The sequence below is a fragment of the Uloborus diversus genome, chromosome 4 (assembly GCF_026930045.1).
Source record: "Uloborus diversus isolate 005 chromosome 4, Udiv.v.3.1, whole genome shotgun sequence".
NCBI lineage: Eukaryota > Metazoa > Arthropoda > Arachnida > Araneae > Uloboridae > Uloborus > Uloborus diversus.
Window position 1 is genome coordinate 104342956 of NC_072734.1, and position 22613 is coordinate 104365568.

General features: G+C 31.9%; 1 protein-coding gene across 1 annotated transcript; it reads left to right on the forward strand.

Annotated features, from left to right (window-relative positions):
* The first annotated feature begins 11285 nt into the window (after positions 1-11285).
* On the forward strand, positions 11286-12768 carry LOC129221148 (exosome complex component RRP45-like). Its single transcript, XM_054855593.1, has one exon. It carries the CDS (start codon positions 11335-11337, stop codon positions 12637-12639), a length of 1305 nt encoding a protein of 434 aa, XP_054711568.1. The 5' UTR covers positions 11286-11334; the 3' UTR covers positions 12640-12768.
* The last annotated feature ends 9845 nt before the right edge of the window (positions 12769-22613 follow it).

The following is a 22613-nucleotide window of genomic DNA, read 5'->3' on the forward strand; positions in this document are numbered from 1 at the left end:
ATCCGATTCTAATGGGTGTTATTTTTGTTGTTTCCGATAAAATTTGCATTGAATATAATGTATACCTCTTGCCCCCTGAAAAAAAAATATGAAATGATGAGCCTGCCTGCAATAACAACTATCGCTCAAAACCAAATAAACTGCTTCAAACTAGCAATATAACCAAGTTATTTTATGCCTCTTTAAAACCTTCTAGCAAATAGCAGTGATAAATAGTTAGATACAAGAGTTTAAATAATTTTGGCATCACATAATAGTCTATAAGATGAATTTCGAGGTCACCGACTGAAAATGAACAAACACTTAAGGTGCTCTTTTGTACCTAATGAATCAAATCTATATAATACAAGATATATATATATATATATATATATATATATATATATAAGGAAACAAAAAACTCTTGAAAAGGAATGAAATTTATTAAAGACATATAGCTGTTAGCATATTCTAAAAAACTCTAGAATATATAAAAGAAAAAGATTTTCAGAAACAAAATTGTACTTTGAAATTACCTATGAGTTAATCCGTTGCAATTTTTTTACACAAAATGTTCAAAATTCATTAGTTTTTTAATGTTCATAATAATTCTAAATGCATAAACAGTATAAACATCGAATTAATATAAATTTAGTGATTTTTAAAAGTGTGAAAAGTTAATTCAATTCCCTCAACTTTACCTTATAGTTTGCTTTCCTTGTGTGCACACTCAAGGTCGGCTGAAAAGCTTCAATGCAGGCATTAGAGGGGGAGGGGGAGAGAAGTAACTTTTGAGCGGGAAAAAAAATATTTTCTTCAACTATGCATTAAGCGACAAAAAATATATTTTCAAATTAAATTTTTTTATGAAGCTGTATAATATTTGCAATGCTAATTTTCTGGGTGTGGTAAACTTTGAAGTGAAGCATGAAATGCAGTCATTCATTGCAATTTTTGCAGCAATATCTTAATTTTTTTCTGTGTGTGTGTGTGTGTGTGCGACTCTTTCTTCATTTCCATTCTTCTTAGAAGAACAGACTTTGCATTCTCTAGCAGGATTTGCTTTTTTCTCTGTAGGGAGTGTATGTTCTAAGAAATGGCGTTCAAACAAACAACTTGATGTGCTCTCATTTGATGAATGACATCCACTTGAAACAGAAAAGGACGTACGATGTTTTCAAACTCTTTCGTGTATCAAATCCAGTCAGAATATGAAATTCGCTTTTCTTCTACCTTCTTTTTTGAAAATTTGATAGGAATTTACAAAACCTTGGTCTAAAAAGTGAAAAAAAAAAAAAAAATTATAATACTTCTTTCCATGATTTCTGGCGACTTGGTTACTATTGATCCACAAGATCAACACCTGCCATCACTTTGTTACAGTCCATTACTACTTTTGTATACTTTTTACTTGTTTGGGTTGCAGATTGAACCGTTTCTGAGTCAGGAGATGGTAAAAAAGAATGAATATCCCATGATTGCCAAAGAAGCTACACCATACTTTTCTTCACTCTCCCGATACTCAATTTTCTCCAAGTCATGTCTTCAATGGGGTCGTTTCCGAAATTTTAAAGGTTTTTTTTTTTTTTTTTGGAAGAGCATATTTTAAAACATAGGATTTGACCATTTTTAAAATAACTTGACAGAGTTTAATATTTAAAAAAAATTATTTAAATTTGTGCGCAAATTCAATTTCTTTTTTTACGCCTGTGCACGTGATATTACGGATATGTGTGTGAAATGCCATTAGTGCAAAGTGCAATATTTAATTTGCATCTGAATTATTATAAGCTGGAAAGGCGGTAAACAACAAGCACAAGCATTCAGTGCGCCAGTGGAGTTTGCACCAAAGTTCATCACTCTGCAACTACAAGATAAACAGTAGTGCTCACTTGGGGGGAGGGCAGGCCCGTTTCCAGGGTTTCATAAAGGGAGGGGTTGAAACTTTTTACCTTTGTAACTTACGTTGTCAAAGGAAAACTAACTACGCGTGTTGAATAGTTCATTTTAGTTCGATAACTAGGCTTTTTTTTTTAAATACGTTTTGTGTGTGTGTGTGTGTTTTTTTTTAATGAAATCTTATTTGTACAGTTGAACATTTTGTAAAAGCACACATATTTCTTTTATGCCACTTAATGCTAGTTTCTTTCTTTCTTTTTTTTTCTTTTGTTTCCCCATCAAATAACATTGAAAAGGAATTTAATGAAAATAAAAATTTTATTTAAAAGAAATTTCTGTTTCTCATAGAAAAACTTTTTAAATGTGTGAAACGACTAATTCATCCAACACTAAAGGCGTACCATAAAAAAACCTAACAGTAAGCAAACCATTTTCCCTGCCCCTAAGTTTTTTTGGGGGGGGAAGGGGATTAAGTCATTGGTCTAATATTCTCTTAAATAATTTTCCCCTGCATGCTTACAGCATTGCCGGACTCTTCAGCCATTCCTCCGTCATTAATTTTTTCAAGTACTTAGAAGCGAAGGGGCTTGGGAATCCTACAATTGAGTAAAATGCTAATTGTTAAACATGGGGAAATATTAAAGAGGGTAAATACTGTATCAGAGTTTAACTCTAAAATTAATTAAAACTTAAAATACATTTTGGAAAATCGTTTAATGATTCATTGATTTTTTCATTTCAATGGGAGGGGTTTAACCCCTAAAACCCTCCCCTTGGACACGGCTCTGGGGGAGGGAGAGGGGTCAAGGCGCTGACTGCACCATTGAAATTTTTAGAAGAAGGCATGAGGGGATTTTTTTTTCTTTTTTGGGGGGGGGGGGAGGTGCTCTTTATTTTTCGGGGTCTTCACGGTATTTGGGGGGTTGCGCGCTTGAAATAAACCTATGCCTCATAGACTAACAATTTGCTGTATTCGAAAAGGGTCATTGACATGGTGGAGCTGTTTTAGACAGAGGAATCAAACAGTGTCAACAACGACAAAAAGTTGGTAAAGCTTGACCACGAAAAGAAGGCGGATGACCTTGAAGCGAAACATCATTTGTATCATCGGTAATAGGTAGGATCTGCCAGAAAGCACCGAATAGTAAGAGGCATGGTCTCGCTAGTCCTATCTATTCCAAAATAATAACAAAACCTATTACAAATAATGCAAATGATGTTTTTGCTTCAAGGTCATCCGCCTTCTTTTCGTGGTCAAGCTATAGCTAAACAACTCATACACGCCGTAGTTTTTTGACAAGTATCGCTTTTTTTAACATTTCAAAAAAAAAAATTGTGCATAAGATAACTTTAATTGACGCTAAGGCCAAATATTGCTCGCTTACCCTTGAAATATCGAGGACTGGCCATGTTAATTGCCTTAAAATAATCAAACTTTCTCTTTAGAGTGTCGTCATGTAAGCTTTGAACAATTGTCCGTTTTTCACAAGAAAGCACTTGACTCCTTCCACGTCACGTGGTATCCGATGATTCTATTTTACTGTTTTCGGCAGAATGTATATTTGGATCATAGCATTTTGTTGCAAAAGCAGCAGTTTTTACTTCCTTAAACAAAAAAGGAAGTATTGTATTCGCAAAAAAATTTTCACTCAAAAATCGCCTTCATTTCTGTTTTTCTCACCCCCGAATGAATGTTGAGGTTTTTTTTCTGCCCGATCACACGTGGATATATGCCTAGGAACATACAGACACCCGAAATATCCGTTTTGACAACCCCCGAGTTAATTACAACGAATTTTCTCGTGACGTCCGTATTTACGTATGTATGTGCGTAAGTATCTCGCATAACTCAAAAACGGTATGTCCTAGAAAGTTTAAATTTGGTACGTAGACTCCTAGTGGGGTCTAGTTGTGCACCTTCCCTTTTGGTTGCATTCGGATGTTTCTAAGGGGGTCTTTTGTCTCTTTTTGGGAGGAAATCATTGTTAATTTCAATGTAAACTCAAGTTGTGTGTTATAATTTGTCGGACACTTGGCGATATATCGCCAGTCTTTTGGTCGCCAATTTTTTTCGCCAACTTGGCGATAAATTTGGCAATTTTTTTCTTTTTAATTTGGTTTCAATTTGTCCACTGTTCAATTTGTCACTGTATTTAGAGAGTAAACAATTGAATCACATTAAAATGGCCAATAATGGGAAATGACATTAAACTGGAGTAAAAGGAAGTCATGTGATGCACACATCAGCTCGTTTAAATGTAACAGTAACTAAAATGCAAACAAGCAAGTGATGTAAAGGACGCTAAGTCTTCTTTGTACATTAAAATGCACCCCCAAATTAGGGCTGTCTGGTTGTCTCCTTTAAGAAGCGCGTGTATTGCGTATCGATCACATCCGCGTGAAATGGAACTATGCGTTGGACGGAGTAAGCGAAGTGCCTTCTCCTGAAAAACGGACAATAATGGAAATATGTATATTCAATCATCTTTACACGGGATACGAGTCCAAATTCCTTAATACTGTGCATTTGAATAACTTAACAAGTTGAAACTTTTGATAAAAAGCGAAACAAAATACGCGGAAGTAGTCCTCGAACCAACAAAATGTCAAGCGATGAATAGAAGGTTTGGAAGCGGAGAGACTTAGTTTCCTTATCTTTAAACTCCTTTTGCGTTTAGGTGACTAATGTGCTGTAGTGTAATGTCGGTATGTGATTCAGCATGCTCGTTGTTTACAAAATAGACGTTCGGTTAGAGACCGAAAGATTTTGAAAGCGTCAGGGTGAAATAGTGTAATATTTTCGCTTTTCTGCATGATTTTCTTATCGTTTATGCTGCCATCTAGTGGATAAATGTATGAATATCGATCAATAATTATTATAAAAATAAGATTGCAAAGCCCTATTAATCGAGGTCCTCCTTCTTTCTTTTTTTTAGTATTCATTTATTCTTTATAATTAGCAAAAATATAAATATTCGAATAATTAAAAAGGCTAATAATTTTGTTTACGGTGGAAAAAAATGAAAAAATACTTTTTCATTTACATGCATGATTATTTACATTAGATGGTGCAATTTTATAAAGGAAAGAGAAGAAGAATGCATTATTTTTGGCTACTCTTGGCATAAATGGGTGAATAAATAAATTTTAAAATTCAGTAATATTTTAACATGATGAAATTCAAATCGTCTGCAATTGTTAGTAATAGTAAAATTATTCAAATAGACAAGAATAAGGTAGAGCATTATTAAAGGTTTTTTTTTTTTTTTTTTTTTTTTTTTTCATTTGCGTTATTCTGAATAAGTAAGTATGTTGCGCATTCACATGAAATAGACTTAATGTATGCAATAGCTACGATTCATGAAAACAGTAATTTAAAATTGGACGAAAAAATTGCAAACATTGAACGTTCTTGGGAATTGGTATTTGATATATTTGGAGGATGTAAAATTAATCTTCTGAACAAAAAAGTTCATGTAACCTCAACTGATGAAAGTATTCAGTCAACTTCACTAAAAAGTATTTTAGAAATGAAAAAAAAAAAGCATTAATAGAATTATTTTCTTTCTATTCATTTACTTTTTACAATTAGCATTCATATGAATTAATGACAGGTGAAAAATAACTTCTTACAATAGAAAAAAAGTTATTAAATTAGTTTGTTGATGATCATATTTTTAAAAAATGAAAATGGTGCTGAAAAATGTCTGTTAATTAAAAGTGAACAACGAAAATTTTTGAATGAAAAAAAAAAAAAAAAATACAATTCAAATTCGTTTACAGCAAATTTAGTGATGAACATATCAGTTAAAAATATGAGTTTAAGTTTTACATTAACTACAGACAAAAGCACTCAAATATTTTACTGTGAAAGACTCTCATATGTGAAACCCATTTTCTATGTTGAAGTTCTATATGCAAATAGTTTGTGATAATGATAAAGGTTAGAAATGACTACTTAACATCAGGGATTGTGATTTTTTAACTTTTTTAAATCAAAAAATTCGGATTTTTTTATTTAGATTTTTTTTCAGTCTTGAAACATTTGTAGATATCAATTATCATTATTGATCTTTTAGTGCAAGTCCAGACGCATAGTTCATAGTAAATTTTTATCATAAAATGTTTGTACATTGTGCATAGCAATCTAGAATGTTTTCTAAGTCCCTTCTCTCCCCTTTTTCACGCAGTTTTCAAACAGAATTTTCTCCTTTTATAAAAAGAAAACTGTCACACATGATAATAGAAGTTTTACAATGACAATTAGAAATCCTTTCGTACAAATTTCGTTACTACTAGGTTTCAATTCTAGCTGGTCTGCCCCCCCCCCTCTTCCCCAGCTACTACCACCAATCATTCATTTATACTTCTAGGAAACATTGGTGCTACTATATTTCCTAGAATCATAATTTTTATACTTTTTTCAAGATAAATTCTTAAAATTTGACAATTTTCTTATCAGCTCAGAGTCGACTAAAGTTCTGAAATAAATCCAATTGGGGTGAATAAGGCAATTGTTAGTTATTTAATGAATTAATACTTAAAATGATTGAATAAGTAAACGAATTGAACTATGTCACTTTGCCCAGCATGCATTTGACTAATTTAAGAAAACGTTAAAAAAAAAAAGTTCTTGACTGACAACAAAATATTAAAATATGAGCACCATTTTTTATAATTCTAATTGTTATCATTTTTTCATTCTCAATGTGTTCATAATTTGGAACCGTACAACGCTTTTGATTTTGTTAATACTTATTGTTAACTGCTTGAAAATCTTACTTAATGTTAAGCAGTGTTCGTTGATTTTAATCAGCTTGATTTAAGTTATGATTAAAATCATGATTTAAATTAAGTAATTTAGAAAAAAAACCCGTTGATTTAAATCAAGAAATTGTTTTAACAAAAATCATTGATTAAAATCAGTTGATTTTATTTTTATTAATTAAATTTGAATTTTTAGAATGTATTGCTCTAAATTTAACTGCACTGCATTATACAATCTTAACTTCAACTGGCTAAACTACATAGATTATTCTTGCAATGTTGCTTTTATTCCAAAATTCGGTAAAAAGTATATATAAAAAATTGCATTTTTTCTTATACACCATTACTTTAAGTAAAGCAATTAAGTAAACTTTTTAAGTAAAGTAATTGTTTAACACATTATTTTACACTAAAAATGTACATGATGATGGAAATCTTATTATTAAGCCAGGGGTGCCCACCAAAGGGGGGGGGGGAAGGGTCATGCCGCAGACTGATCCATTGAAATTTGTATGGGGGTTGTTTTTAGGAGTATTTTTCTCAATTTTGTGGAGCTCTTGATAAGGGGGGGGGGGGCTCTTTTCCTTTAGAAGGAGGGGCACCCCAGATTAAGCAAAGCGTCAAACAAAATCGCATCTTATCTAAACGTTATAACCTATTTATGAATCTTAAGAATTTATTGAATATTTAGAGAACTAATGCTAATTTTAAGAGTAGGCTAAAAGGTTCATCAGTTCAGGCTGGTTTATGATCAAGTTTTAACAATTGCCTTATTCACCCCAATTAAATCTATTTCAGAACTTTTGTAGACTCTAAAAGCTGATAAACATAGAAAACTGCCAAATTTTAAGATTTTTTCTTCTAAAAAATATGAAACATAAAATAATAGGAAATAGGGGTACCACTGTTTCCTAGAAGTATATAGTTGAAGGATTGGTGGTAGTAGCTGGGGGAAGGGGGGGGGGCAGAGCAGCTAGATTTGAAACCTAGCGGTTGATAGTCAAAATTTGTTCTGAAGGATTTCTAATTGTCATTGTAAGACTTCTATCATCATGTGTGACAGTTTTCAGTTTAAAAAAAGAGAAAATTATACTTGAAAACTGCTTGAAAAAAGGGGGAGAAGAGACTGGGGGAAAAATTGTAGATTACTATGCACAATGTACATGTACAGACATTTTATGATAAAAATTTATTATGGACTATGCCTCTTGACTTGCACCAAAAGTTCAAAATAAAAATTCTTATGAACCTTTTTTTAAATTTTAAACGTTAAATTTATTTTGAATCATACATTATTTGTGTTAAAACTGGTCTACTTATACCTATCATTCAAACATAGCTACTGCCATAAAATGCAAATAGCTAAAAAGTTGCTGTTTCACCTATTGTGTAGGAAGTATATTATGTTTTTAAATGTAAAGTAGAGTTGGTTGGGGTAAGTGGGACCCCTTTTGAGAATAGTTCGTTTTTGAAAACTTATGCATAAGTTTTGAAGCAAAAAATTTTAAACTAATTGTCTTATTTTATCTTATATATTATTAATAAACAAAAGTTCTTCATTATTTTCTAAAATGCTTTAAATATTCTTAACGATGATATTTTTTAAAAAATCGGACGGGGCTCTCACTTACCCCATAGTAAGGGAAGGGCCGGCTCTAGTAGTTCTGCCGCCCTAGGCGATATTGACTAGTGCCGCACCCCAATCACCCCCATTGAGTAATAATAATCATAATATAAAATAATAATATGGGTTTTGCATATCCAAGCTGTGGTACACACTTTAAGTTGTCTTTTTCATTAATAAAGTAGTGCATCTTATATCACTGAAACGGATGTTAATATTTTCAAAAGACTTTTAAACCACGCAATTTGCCGCCTCTAAAATTAAATTGAATTTTCAGTTATATTCCGAACTATATATATATATATATATATATATATATATATATATATATATATATATATATATATATATATATATATATATATATATATATATATATATATATATATATATATATATATATATATATATATATATATATATATATATATATATATATATATGCTTTGCATGTCCAAGCACTGATACACACTCTTATTTGTACTTTTAGCCTTGAAGCAGTAAATCTTATGACGCTGAAACAGATTTTCATACTTCGATATTTGGCGCCCCTAAAATCTGCCACCCTAGGCGGCCGCCTACCCCAGGAAGTGGATCACCCCCTTTAATTTAAATTTAAACGAAGCATATCTAAAAATGCGGTGCGGTACATTTTTAGTGTGAATTATATTTTTGTAAATGCATCATCCACTTATAAGATATTTACTGTCTTTTAAATCTGTATCACGGAAAATTTTAAAACGAAAAGCAAAGCAAATTTATTTGTGAAATTTATTGAAAGTCTATAGGGACATATATTTTACTTTTACATATAAAGGTGTGTTTAATGGACGTTATACAGTTGATTAAGATCAATTTGAGTAAATTTGCCAAAATTATAAAATGAAAAAAATAATTGGAAACACTAAATGACTGCGTCTTTGTAAGAAAGAACCATTATCGTTTCATCCTCAGTAATTATTCCAACATCATCTGCACAATGCCAATAAAAAGTGTCACTATTTCTATTCGTTCTTGAAAATTCAACACTATTTTTAATTTGTATCATCAACTTCCAACATTAGACCTACTTAAATCGAACGTTTCACAAATACATAATCATCAGCTTTAGCAATTTTTAGCTCAACTATCAATTCCTATACTAAGTCGTCATAGTTGTCTTTTATTTGAAATACTTAACTTACTTTGTCAAATACTTAATCAGAGTTGCTCTTTATTTTGAGACCCCCATTATTATATAGGGGACCCAATTACCCGATAGTGAGGGGGTAGATATAATACCCACTTACTTAGTAGATGGGTATAATACCACTTACCACGCATAGCAAAAATGTACGGGGTAAGTGGGACCCCTCCTCTTAAACACTTATTAATAATATTTTATTCAAAAATTCTTGTTGCTGTATGAACTTTAAGTTATACTATAAGTGAAAAATTAACTATCATAAAAATAATAAAAACTAACCTTGAAACACTTCTTTGAAAAATGTTGTTTGAACTCGCAAAAAAAAAAAAAAAAAAAAAAAAAAAAAATCAGATTTTTTTTTTTTTTTGACTATGCTCTATGACTTAGAAAAAATTTCACGAATCCCAAATATGTGCTAAACCAATTACTGTGATGGAATTTAACATGATTTGTGCAAAAGAGTTTGAAAGAGTTGAAGAGAGTTTGAAGAGTTGTTTATCCATATTTCAGTTTTAGAGGTGTGACTCACTTACCGCAGTGACCCAGTACCCCAACCAACCCTAATCTACAAATGTTTCAAGATTAAAAAAAAAAAAAACTGAATAAAAAAATCCGAGTTTTTTTGATTCAAATAGAAAATTAAAAAATTACAAACTCTGATGTTAAGTAGTCATTTCTAATAACCTTTATCATTATTACAATAAAAATATTTTCATGTAGAATTTTAACATAGAAAATGTTTCACATATGAGCGTCTTGCAGACTAAAATGTTTGAGGGCTTTTTTTTTTTTTTTTTGTATTTGATGTAAAACTGAAACTCATATTTTAAACTGATATGTTCATCATTAAATTTGTTGTAAACGAATTTGATTTTTTTTCCAATTAAAAATTTTTGTTGCTCAATTTTAATTAACTGACATTTTTCACCTTTTTCACTTTTTAAAGACATGATTATCAACAAACTAGTTTAATAGCTTTTATTCTATTGCACATAGTTATTTTTCACCTGTCATTAATTAATAATGAATACTAAGTGTAAAAAGTAAATAAATAGGAAGAAAATAATTCCATTAATACTTTTTTTTATTCATTTCTAAAATATTTTTTACCGAAGTTTATTGAGTACTTTCATTATTGAGGTTACATTAATTTTTTTGTTCAGAGGATTAATTTTACATCCTCCAAATGTAACAAATACCAATTCCCAAGAACGTCCAATATTTGTCGTCCAATTTTAAATTACTCTTTTTATGAATCGTAGCTATTACATATCCTAAGTCTATTTCATGCAAATGCACAATGTATTTATTCAGAATAACCCAAATGAAAAAACGTTTAATAATGCTACTTTATTCCTGTCTCTTTGAATAATTTTATTATTACTAACAATTATAGGCAATTTGAATTTTATCATGTTTATATGTTACTAAATTTGAAAATTTATTTATTCATCCTTTTACATCAAGTGTAACCAAAAATAATACATTCTTCTTCTCTTTTCTTTATAAGATTGCACTAAAGTAAATAATTATGTATGTAAATGAAAAAGTCTATTTTTCATTTTTTTCCATCATAAACGCTAAATGTAACCTTTTTTAATTCTTCAAATATTTATATTTTGGCTAATTATAAAGAATAAATGAATACGGAACAAAAAAGAAGACAACAACCTTATTTTATAATTAATATTGATTGATACTCATACATGCGTTCGCTAGATGGCAGCATGAACGATAAGAAAATTGAGTAGAAAAGCGAAGATATTATTGCACTATTTCACCCTGACGCTTTCAGAATCTTTCGGTCCCTAACCGAACGTCAAAATAGCGCTATTTTTGTTTAAGAAGTTTTAGTTAATATTGCTAGCTGTCAATCAACATGAAAATTATTTCCGGGTGCGAAAAGGATTTTATCACAAATTGTATTTGTAAAAAACAACTGCGACTTGATGGAAGAAATTTAACCGACGGCCGTACACTTGAAATTGCTTTCGGTGAAGAAAGAGGTTGCTGTATTGTTCTTTTAGGCAATACTAGAACACTAGCCCAAGCCTCAGCTGAAATTACAGAACCTAAACAGAACACGCCTAATGAAGGTATCCTGCATCTTAACTTGGAATTTTCAGCGATGGCGTCACCTGATGCTAAAGCTCAATCGAGATCTTCTGATGAAGTGGTCGAGGCACAGCGACTTCTTGAGAGATGCATTCGAGACAGTAAATGCATTGATTTGGAATCTTTGTGCATTGCTGCTGGATCGAAAGTGTGGACCATCCGCGTCGACGTTCATGCCCTCAATGACGATGGAAATTTAATTGAATGTTCCTGCATTGCTGCTGTGTCTGCCTTAGCGCACTTTCGCCGACCCGACGTGTCCGTGTCTGGTACAGAAGTGATTGTTCATGATGATCACGAGGAGGTGGCTTTAAATATGCATCATATGCCTATTAGTGTTAATTTAGCCCTCTATGAGCAAGGCAAATATATACTCGTTGATCCAATCTATGTGGAGGAGAAAGTCGCTGATGGGTGTTACATAATGGGCATTAATGCTCATCAAGAGATATGTTATGTGCATCGTCGTGGTGTTCTTTTGCTGCTGGTTGAGGCTGTTGAGAGATGCGAAGACGCAGCAGTGAAACGAGCGCAGGTCGTTACTCAAACTATCAGAAAAGCCCTTGATGATGATGCTTATAAAAGAGCTACAAACTCTGTGATTGGGTTCACAAGTATGATAAATGAAGGGACGATTTTGGGTGCTAAAAAGCTTATTCCAGAAGTTGACTTAGAAAGCATCAGTAGACATGAAGCGCAAGACGAACCCGAGCCGGAGGTGTTGATGGTGCAGGACGAACAGAATGGACGTTCATCATCAGCTGGGGACAGGAGAGTAACTAAAGAGTCAGAACCATCCAATGCAATGTGGCGAGCCATGACTATCCTCAAAGAGCAAGAAGCAGCTGTTTTCGAAGGTGGTAAGAGTAAATGGGGAGTTCAAGAAGAAGAAGATGAGGAAGAAGAATCGTCCATAAGTTCTGAGGGAGATATATCTCCAAATGTTTCTGGAGTTGTTAAAAAAGAAAAGGAGTCTGAGAGTGAGGAGGAAGCTGTATATATTGATGAGGATCAAGTAGACGTCAAGCCAGGATCCAGAGGGTGGTATTCAAAAGATCCATTTATTTAAACATTTTATGCTGTAACTGTCCTTTGCATTTTTATTAAATCGTACATTGAATTTTGTTGCTGTTATGCTTTTATTTTTTGTAATAGCTAATTAAATATTAGAAGTAATTAAAAAATATTGTTTTTGGGTTCAATCGTTTTTTTTTTGAAATATAATTACATGTAAAATTTCGAACTGGTGGCGTTAGTTAGTGTACTTCTAAAATAGAAGGATAGCAAAACATCTTATTCATACCTACTTCTTGTAACTTGTTAGGTTTGGATCAAAATACCTGTTGAGAAAAACTAATTCAGATATTTTTTTTATACAAGTGATTGTCTCTGGAAGAGTTTTCAATAAACGGGGTTCCATGTGGACTTCCTGTTTTAATTAATTTTTATTGGTTAGAATTTCCATGAAGCATGTTGGTAAAACAAATATTTTTTGTAACTTTTTAAAGTTGGTAAAAGTATGAAATATCAAAAATGATTAGTAAGATAAAAATTGTTTCATGCAAATGTGAGAGAATTTCAATGACAAGTTTCTAATTTCAGCTTTCTCATTTTCATTTTCCATTATTATTTTCGTGATTAGTTTATTTATTTTTTTATGCAATTGAGGATGTATGTTCCTTGCAAGAAGCAAGCAGGTCAAGTTTTAAAAACCTTTGGGAAAAGACAAGAAACTATTATATCTTTAATGCTGAACTTTACACTAACAAAAAGTTGTTAATATTGTTTTGTTTGTACGTAATGTTAATATTTTACATCACGTTCTTATAGAAATATGCTAATTATTTAATGATAATATTGGATGTACTTTTTTTGCATGAACTAGGTTAGGATATTCCCTCTTTTGCCTGGACAATTTGTTTTCTCAATTTATTTAGTAAAACCCCTCAAAAAATGTAACAGAATAATACTGTCTGGTAGTTTTAATTTCAAATGTAATTTGTTGCAATTGCTGCAAATATCACTAGCTGGCAATTTAAAGTCTATGCTAAACTCAGAAATTACTGTACAAAACATATACTTTTTTACTACTAAGTGCACAGTATTGTTGTTTAACTTAAAAAACTTTAAGATTAAAATCAGAATACAAATCAATTCTCTTCCACTTTTTGGGACTATAATGACTTTCCCTTTAGCTTTTCAAAAAATTCCCGAAAAGAATATTTCTTCGATTTTCTACTAGTTAGATCACCACCATCATATTCTACTTTAGAATTTTATTTGTCATCAACTTTTTAGCTTAACCTTGTTGCTTTCAATGGAGTAAGGTCATTACCTCAATTTTGTGGACATGTTTGCATTTACATCGGACTTCTTCAATTGCATTTATATTATCAAGTTTTCATCAAGTCAAAGTTGACATATTTTTGTATCTTGATAGTTTCTTTTGAATTATAGAATAAAATAATGAGGGAGTTTGTTATGTTGAATAGACAGGGGTGCCTGCCCCATAAGTATTGCAAAGCCCCCAAAGCAAGAGCCCCCCCCCCCCCTCAAATGAGAAAAATTCTCTTCAAAACAACCCACCTAAAAATTTCAATCGCCCAGTCTGCGCCATCAGCCCCCTTTTTTTTAAATTATGCCCACCGATGTCCTCTCGGACATAAGGCGCCTTGCAGTCCAATACAACAAAGATGCAGTAGCAGAGCGGGGGAGCTCCCTGAAGTCGACATCCTTCAGCACGTCGAGAAGAATGGGGCAATCAAAAAGAAGACACGCCCAAGATTTTCCGCTGGCAATGCCACGGAGAGATGAAATTCTTTTGAGCCTGATATTGCTCCCAAGATGTCGCTTGGCGTTTCGAAGCGGGATCGGGAGGCAAGGTGGATTTAACCATCGGCCCCCAAGGTGGGCACACCTGAGATATGCAATGAATACCATATTTTGCCGAATATATCAAATCCTACTGAATATTCAGTTAAAATTCAAACTGAATATTTGTTTAAAAGTTTTAAACTGAAAAATTTGTGTTTTAGCCATTTAAAATAGGAAATATTAATATATTTTGGAAATAAATGCATTTTTATTTAAGATCATGAATTTTTTTACATTAAGTATAACTATTTATCTAAAATAAATCATTCTAAAAGCAACAACAAATTAATTTAGCTAATGGCTAAATTGGGTATTATGCTTATCTGCAATTCTGCATAAATGGATAATTAATTTCTTTCCTGATACAGTAAAACCCCTCCTAATGGACACTCCTCAAATGCGGACACCCCTCTTATTCAGAAATTTTTTAATTTCCCAATTCCAATGCAAATAACATTATTAAACCCCTGTCCTCTCCTGCAGACACCCCACTATAGCTGACAAAAAAATTGTCCCGACAGCATCCACATTGGAGGGGTTTTACTGTCTAATGATTAATCTATTTGTAACATAACATTAGTTCTGATATAATCTTGGTAACATCTTATAAATAAATAGTCTTTCATTTACCTTACATACAGGTACAAAGCCAAGTTGCATTACAAATTACAATTTATTAAAATGATTTTCTACTATATTAATCTCCTTGGTAACTAATAAATAATTGTATCATCATTAAAATTAAGGTATGAAATTCAAACATTTTGCCAAACTTTTTTATTTTTCTCTTTAAGTGCAAAAGCTTATTAAACTTTGATTGCAATGATTAATTTTATTTTTGTTGCATTCAATCAAGGGCAATTCCATGATAAGGTCAACCAGATGATCAAATTTTCAAAATTAAAATTTTTAAACAAATGAGGTGTCATTTTAAAGGTAAAGAGTTGTATATTTTGAAATGCCTGTCTAAAATTTTAGCACTTCAGTTATAAATAAGTTACAGCAGGTTAAAACAAGGTCAACATCTTGAGTATTTTCAAACCATATTTAGAGACTCTCGGAGAAATTCTGTTTTTTCCAAAAAATACATGCTAATATTATGAATTGAGATGAATAACCATTTAAAGATACAGAGTGTTGCTGGTGATGTTGCAAAAATGTCAAAATATAATTCATTTTGATTTGTAAAAGAATTCCTCTGGGGTACATTAAGTGTTTTACGTCCAACACCAAAATGGGCAGTTAATTATGCTGAGCCAATAATTTTAAAGCTACATACATGTATTTTTGGGTACAAAGTAAGAATTTCAATCTCTTTGATGTACAGTAAACTCCCGATTATCCGCGTAATTGGGTGGCACAAGTGCCGCGGATAATAAAAATCGCGGATAACCGCAAGAAGACTAAAATGGGGGACAAATCAGGTAAAAATTGTCCTATCTCAAATTCTTAACTGTATTGATGCATAACACTTTCTGCAAACAGTGAAAATATATATAGAGTACAGTACAAATGTTTTGTATTTTTGCACAACCGAACTTAACAAACAAGTGTATGTACGATGAAGAACGCACAAAAATAATAATAATAATAATAAAATTAAATTAAATCAATCAAACAAGCAAAAACAACTGAGTGTAAATTTACAATTTTTCAAAAAAAAAAAACAAACAAAAAAAAAAAACAGCCACTGGTATTCGCTTTTTACTGCGAAAATACATGTTCATGATTGTTGATTGATTCGCAGATAATCCGCCCTGCGGATAAACCGCTCGCGGATAATCGGGAGTCTGCTGTAATCTATTTTCATTTTGTAACAAGTGAATATTTTTTACTAAAATCTAGGTGTCGGACGTAAAAAATTTTTTACATCCGACACTATTACATTCCTTTAAACAAAATATTTTTTCAACTGTGTTTCTCCGTTTTTGCCTTTAATTTCAAAGTTAAAGTGAAACATGCATAAAAAACAACTTAGTGATTTTACTGTATATACATTTCGGGCTGATAGGCGTAAGTAGGACCCCTTTTGAGAAAAGGTGTGTCGAATGAACGTAATACAGTTGATTAAGATCAATTTTGGCAAATTTTCCAAAACTATAAGTGGGAAAAAAATTGGAAACACTAAATGACTGCGTCTGTGTAAAGTTGGCTAAGGAAGAACAATTATCAACATTCAACCCATATAAATCTTGATGGTTTTCTTTCAGGTAAGTTTTACAAATAACTAATTACCAGCTTTTGTAGCTGAACTATCAGCTATCTACTAAGTCATCTAGTTGTCTTGTATTTCACTAATATAAATATTTCATCAGATTTGCTTTTGATTTTTCAAATCCTCACTGTTATGGGGTGAACTACTTACCCCATAGTGTAAGGACCTGTTATAGCGAAATTTTGCGGGGTAAGTGGAGCCCCTCCTCTAAAAGTTTTTAATAATATTTTATTCAAAAATTCTGATTGCAGTATGCACTTGAAGTTAAACTATACATGAATGTTTAATGATCATAAAAAAAAAAAATAAATGCTAACCGTGAAACACTTTTTGAAAAATGCTGCTTAAACTCGCCAAAAAATAATTTTCAGATTTTTTTTTGACAAAGTTTTCTGACCTAGAAAAAAATTCCACGGAACTCAAATGTATGCAAAACTAATCACTGTGAGGAATAATGACATGATCAAAGTAAAAAATTATAAAAACCATAAGGTTACTTCAGTTTTTGGGTGTGAGACCCACTTACCCCAGTGTCCCACTTCCCCCAATCAACCCTACTTTTGAATTTACTTGTTAAATTTTGTTTCAGTATATGTAACCTATATAATTTACATATTTATAACTGTAATCATTGTTATGTATTTACATTTAAGAGCAATAGTTTACGTCCAATATGAACAATTTACGTCCGACACCGAAAATTTATGTCCGACACCAAGCTAAAAATATTTTTTTAAATAATTTTATTCCTTATAATATCATTTGAAAACTGTAATATGCTTCAATCATAAGTATACTTTAAAATTATGCTGTTTTTAAAATTAAAATGTAAGCCAATTCACAGACTTTTAATATTTGTGTGTTTACGTCCGACACCAACTCTTTAAATTTTTTAAATTTATACTTTAGGGATCTATTTTGAAAAACTAACATGATTTTTTATTCAGTGGGATGTAGTAAGTATCTTGTAAATAAATTTGATCATTTTGGAACAGTTTATACTTGTTAAATGGAATTAAAACTGAGAAATTTTTCTTCATATTTTACGTCCGACACCATGGAATTGCCCTCAATTTATACTATTTCATTTGGTTTAAAACTTTCAAAATTAAAATATTGCAAACTTTTTTTAGCTTTAAAAAATTCATAGAAAACCAACAAATTGTCGTATGAATTTGCGATTTGCACCATACTTCACAGGTTCAAAAGTTTTTATGACATCGGAAAAAAAAAATGAAAAGAGGGAAAAAAGAAGAAGAAAAAAGGCATTTTGCAGCCATGGTGTCAGTATATGCTATGCTTGTAATTCTTTGTTTAGTAATTTTCATTCTTTTTTGCGTTTTCCCATGTTAACAAAAAGGATTTAAAAGTTACTTTTAAAGCAATGAAAAAACCCACATTTTTTAAGCAATCACGATTGCTTATTGCTTTCATTTGACTGTTTTGAAGTCCTATCATTTTATTTTCCCACTAGCACCCTCTGCAGCATCACCGCCGACCGGCCGCCTCACGATGCTGCTCCTCTAGCGAAAACCATTCCAGGTTGCGTCAACATCCTACACTTACACACACAAACACATGCATACGCCTACACACACACACACATACAGATACCTACACACTACTACCCACACACTCATGCCTGCACACAGACACAAACACATATGCCTACACACACATACACATTCTTCCCCCACACAAACACTCATACACACAACTACCCACACACAGGCATAAACACACATGCCTACACACACTTACACATACCCCCCTACGCACAGACACCTATACTCCCCACACACACACATAAACACACACGCCTACATACGCAGACACTCGTGATTGCAAAAAACATAATTTGAATTCAAGAGGTCAAAATTCAAATTATTATTATTATTTTTTTTTAATATTTATGCTCATTAACTTGTAGAAAGTGCATTATCTTTGTCACCGTGAAGATAATATTATAAATGTGGGTGGTATCTTGAAAATTATGGATAAATTATTAGCTGAGCAATCTTCAATATTCAGCACAACTCTAAAAGAAGTGACTGAAACTTGGATGAAACACTAGATGACAGTGCAGTACATTAAGTTGCTCAAGTCTTTTATTGTCTCTTTAAAGTGAAAGGTAAAATTAGCGAAGTTATTCAAGAACTTTTATTGAGACTGCGAACTAATCAGCGTTCACCTCCTGCTGTTATGAATCAAATGCACAGATGACATGACCAATGTTAGTGAAGCAACAAAGCAAGTTAAATTGGATAGAGTAATACACAAATCAAACAGACAACGTTTTCGTCCAAAATGTGAAGTTGTTGAGCAAAATCCCCCTAACATGACCCCCATAAGAAAAGAAAAATATATTTTAGAAGGTGGTAAAGTTCTTGGAAATCTTTTGCTGGATATACACAATTATTTAAGCTCAATAAAACCAACTGCTGTTATGATGCATTAAACTTTTTTGATGCACACTTTTGCGTTCAAGATGCCTATTAATTTATGAAACAAATGCAGTCCTTCCTAAAAAGCACAACTTTATCTATTTGACATAAAAATTCAACTTTTCTTAGTTAAAATTTAACTTTTTTGAAGTAAAAATTTAATTATTTGAAGGATAAAAAGTCAATCTCCCAGAAGGCCGCGGGATTGGCACCTTACAATCTCGAAATCCCGTGGGACTGAGATTGGCGGGGGATTGGAAACCCTATATATTGCTTCTTTTTCTCAAAAGTGTTGTAACCTTAATTTAATATTAATGGTTATAAAAGCCAAATATGTATTTGGTTTTCATTTATCTTAATGTTTTATCCCCAATGGGTAGGGTTTAACCCTTAAACGACTCCTCTTGAACACGGCATTGGGTTGTGAACGATAATGCGGAACATGGCATGACCCTCACCAAATCATTACCAATCAGAAAAACTTTCTGGGAAATGATTTCTGCAATGTCTTTTTTTTTTTTTTTTTGAGTAAAAGGGAAACTAAGTTAATCAGCACTCAATGGTTAAGTATAAAAGTATCGAAATATTTTGAATGGTATAGTGCAGCTCTGGTTAGTTGAGCTGTGACCTTGACTATGTTTACCTGTTTTAGGGGAGTTTATTGAATTATAGACGTGTTATATTGCTCGGATTTTAGTTGGAATATTTTTGAAAAACTACAAAGAAAGTTTCGCAACTCAACTTAGCACCTATTACCACTCTCTATTTACCGAAACAGAGGTAAACATTGTCAGAGTCGGAGCTCAACTTGTCAAAGCCTCACAATACTATTTATTTTTTTTATCTTTGTTATTATTTTTTTCTGTGTACTAATAGTGTAAATATTCTCTGTTCATCTCTTAGGAACTAATATTTACTTGAAATTCAGCCACAGACATATGTGTCAAAAACTGCCAAATACTGACGTTATTGTCACATACAGTGATTAATCTAATAGCTTTTATAGCTGTTATATCTCAATTCAGGATGTCTCAGCAAAAGTATGATGGACAAGTTTTTGACAAAACAATATGACTGGCACTGTACTGGAAGTAGATCTCCAACTAAGTTAATATAAATTTTACAAACAGTAATAGCTTACATTTAAAAAAGCCATTTATGTTTAACACAAATATTATGTTTCTCAATTGTCAATCAACCTACCCTGTTCATCATCAATAGAGAGGATCTTCTCCAGTTGTGGATTGATCCATTCCAAACTCAGAAATGGATTTGCGCAAAAGGCTTTTAAATTGTTATTTTGTAACTGCATGCTTTGAGGGGAGAAGATTTCGAGTGGGAGTAAATATAAAATGTAAATGTTGACTGAAGATGTAAATTTTATTTCAGTTTGCAAATTAAACTGGACAAATGTATGCAATGCCTTGCACTTTCAGCTTTGAAATATTTTAGGAATAAACAGTCATTATTATTATTATTACTATGAAGAATACTGATACTTAAACTTTTATCCTATACTTAATAGAAGTTCTTTCATTCATCTCTTTCATTCTACTGACAAGCAGCTTGTTGAATCAACATTATGTTTGTGATTTTTACCAAGCATTTTTTTTTAAATCTAAAATAGTCAAAAAGTTTCCTTTAGAAGTTATTTATAAATATCGACTTTTAATCAGGTCCGGATCTGCATGCCCGCAAGAAGAGGGAGGGGAGGTGTAACAACCCAAAAAATTGGAAAAACTTTTTAAAGAAACGATTACACTTAAACCTTCAACGTTGCAAATATATTTGGGATATTTCTGTAACATATCATGAGAATAAGGATATATTATTTGGCGAAATCAGCAAGTCTGAAATAAATAATAGAATTACCTTAACATGACCCACAAAAATGTATATTTCAAATAAAATTATTTAAAAAAAAAAAACTTTGAATACATTATGAGAAACAGTAAGAATAATCAAAGTTGAAAAAAACGTAATAATTACATAGAAACTACCAACATTTGCAAAAAAAAAAAAAAAAAAAAAAAAACTTAAACACAAGAAAACAAACTTAAACTAGACACAAAATGGTAGAAAAAACAATTCTATTAAATGTAAAAAGGATATATGATCAACTGATTTTGTACTAAATATTTACGTAAAAGAAAAATCAGGAATGGAGAATTTTACAAACTCCCTCAAGAGCAAAATAAGTCGAAAAAGAAAAAGAAACTTTAGTATGAAAATCAAAATTGCGGATTTAAACGAACCCAAATAAATAAATAAGCAAAAAAACTATTAAAACAAAAAACTGAAGAAAAGCTTTAACCATGTTTTCACTCAAATCTTAAGGGGGGGGGGGCGAAATGTATAGATCCAGGCCTGCTTTTGCTCACAGTTATTAGGTAAAAGAGCTGTTATCGCTGCATTGGGCTAGTAAAATCAAGATATTTATAAGTCATAAATTCAAAAGGTTGAAATTTTCAAAGCTGTAAATTTGTTTACAACTTCGAAATAAATTTCAAACTACAGTGTGCTAACTCGCCTAAAATGGTAGACAGAAGCCACGTTCAAGATCAATCCTTCATTTGAAAACTTGGCAACCCTGTTCAATTTCTTCAAAAGAAAGTTGCACGAAAGCTTCGAGCTAAACGAGGGTTAGGTCGAGCGAATTTCGCTACGTGTGACATGTCCATTAGTTGGTACTCCGAAGAAATGACTTGTTAAACCTCCCGATTGAAAAAGCATAAAAACTGACTTTATCTTAGAAGTGGCAACACACCACTATTCGTTGAGTATTTTCTGTTGTTTATACTGAGAGAGAAAAGTCTTAGCTTGAAATTAATACCTAATTTGGCTTAATTGGTTGAAAAATAAAGACATTTTAGTATGAATTTTGGGGGCATTTCACAGTATTTGGCTGTGACGGACTCTACACTTCATAAGGATGTTTTAGCCTCCTCCTCATACTCATGATTAGTGCAAATAGTAAAGTTAAACTTTTTGTAAATGATTAGCCATATGTGTACTTATGTCATAGCATTGAAAAAAGTCCAGATTTGGGTTGAATTTCTAAAGATATAGGAAGATATATAGCATGTTACGGACTCCACACTCAAAAGACATGGAAATTTTTGCTTTAACTATCTTTAAATTTTCTGTGAAAGTAATAACTATTCTTACCTAATGAAGGTTTTCTACTATGTCTCAGTTTATCTATAATACATTTAAGCACCAAAATTATTTTTAAAAAGGTAAAAAATATTTTTAAGGCATTATTTACGAAAGAACTGCACGTTTATGAACATGTTATGGACTCTACATATTTGTCACGTTTGAGTCTTGTTTGAACTTATTGTTCATAGAGTCTTAAACAACAACAATACTACCTCATTGTTTAATTGTTTCAATGATAGAATCAATTTTGTTATGATTATTTCTTCATCAAATATGTGAAGGGTGCCCACCTGGGGAAGGGGGGGGGGGGGTCATGACGCAGACTGCCATTGAAGCTTTTTAAGGGGG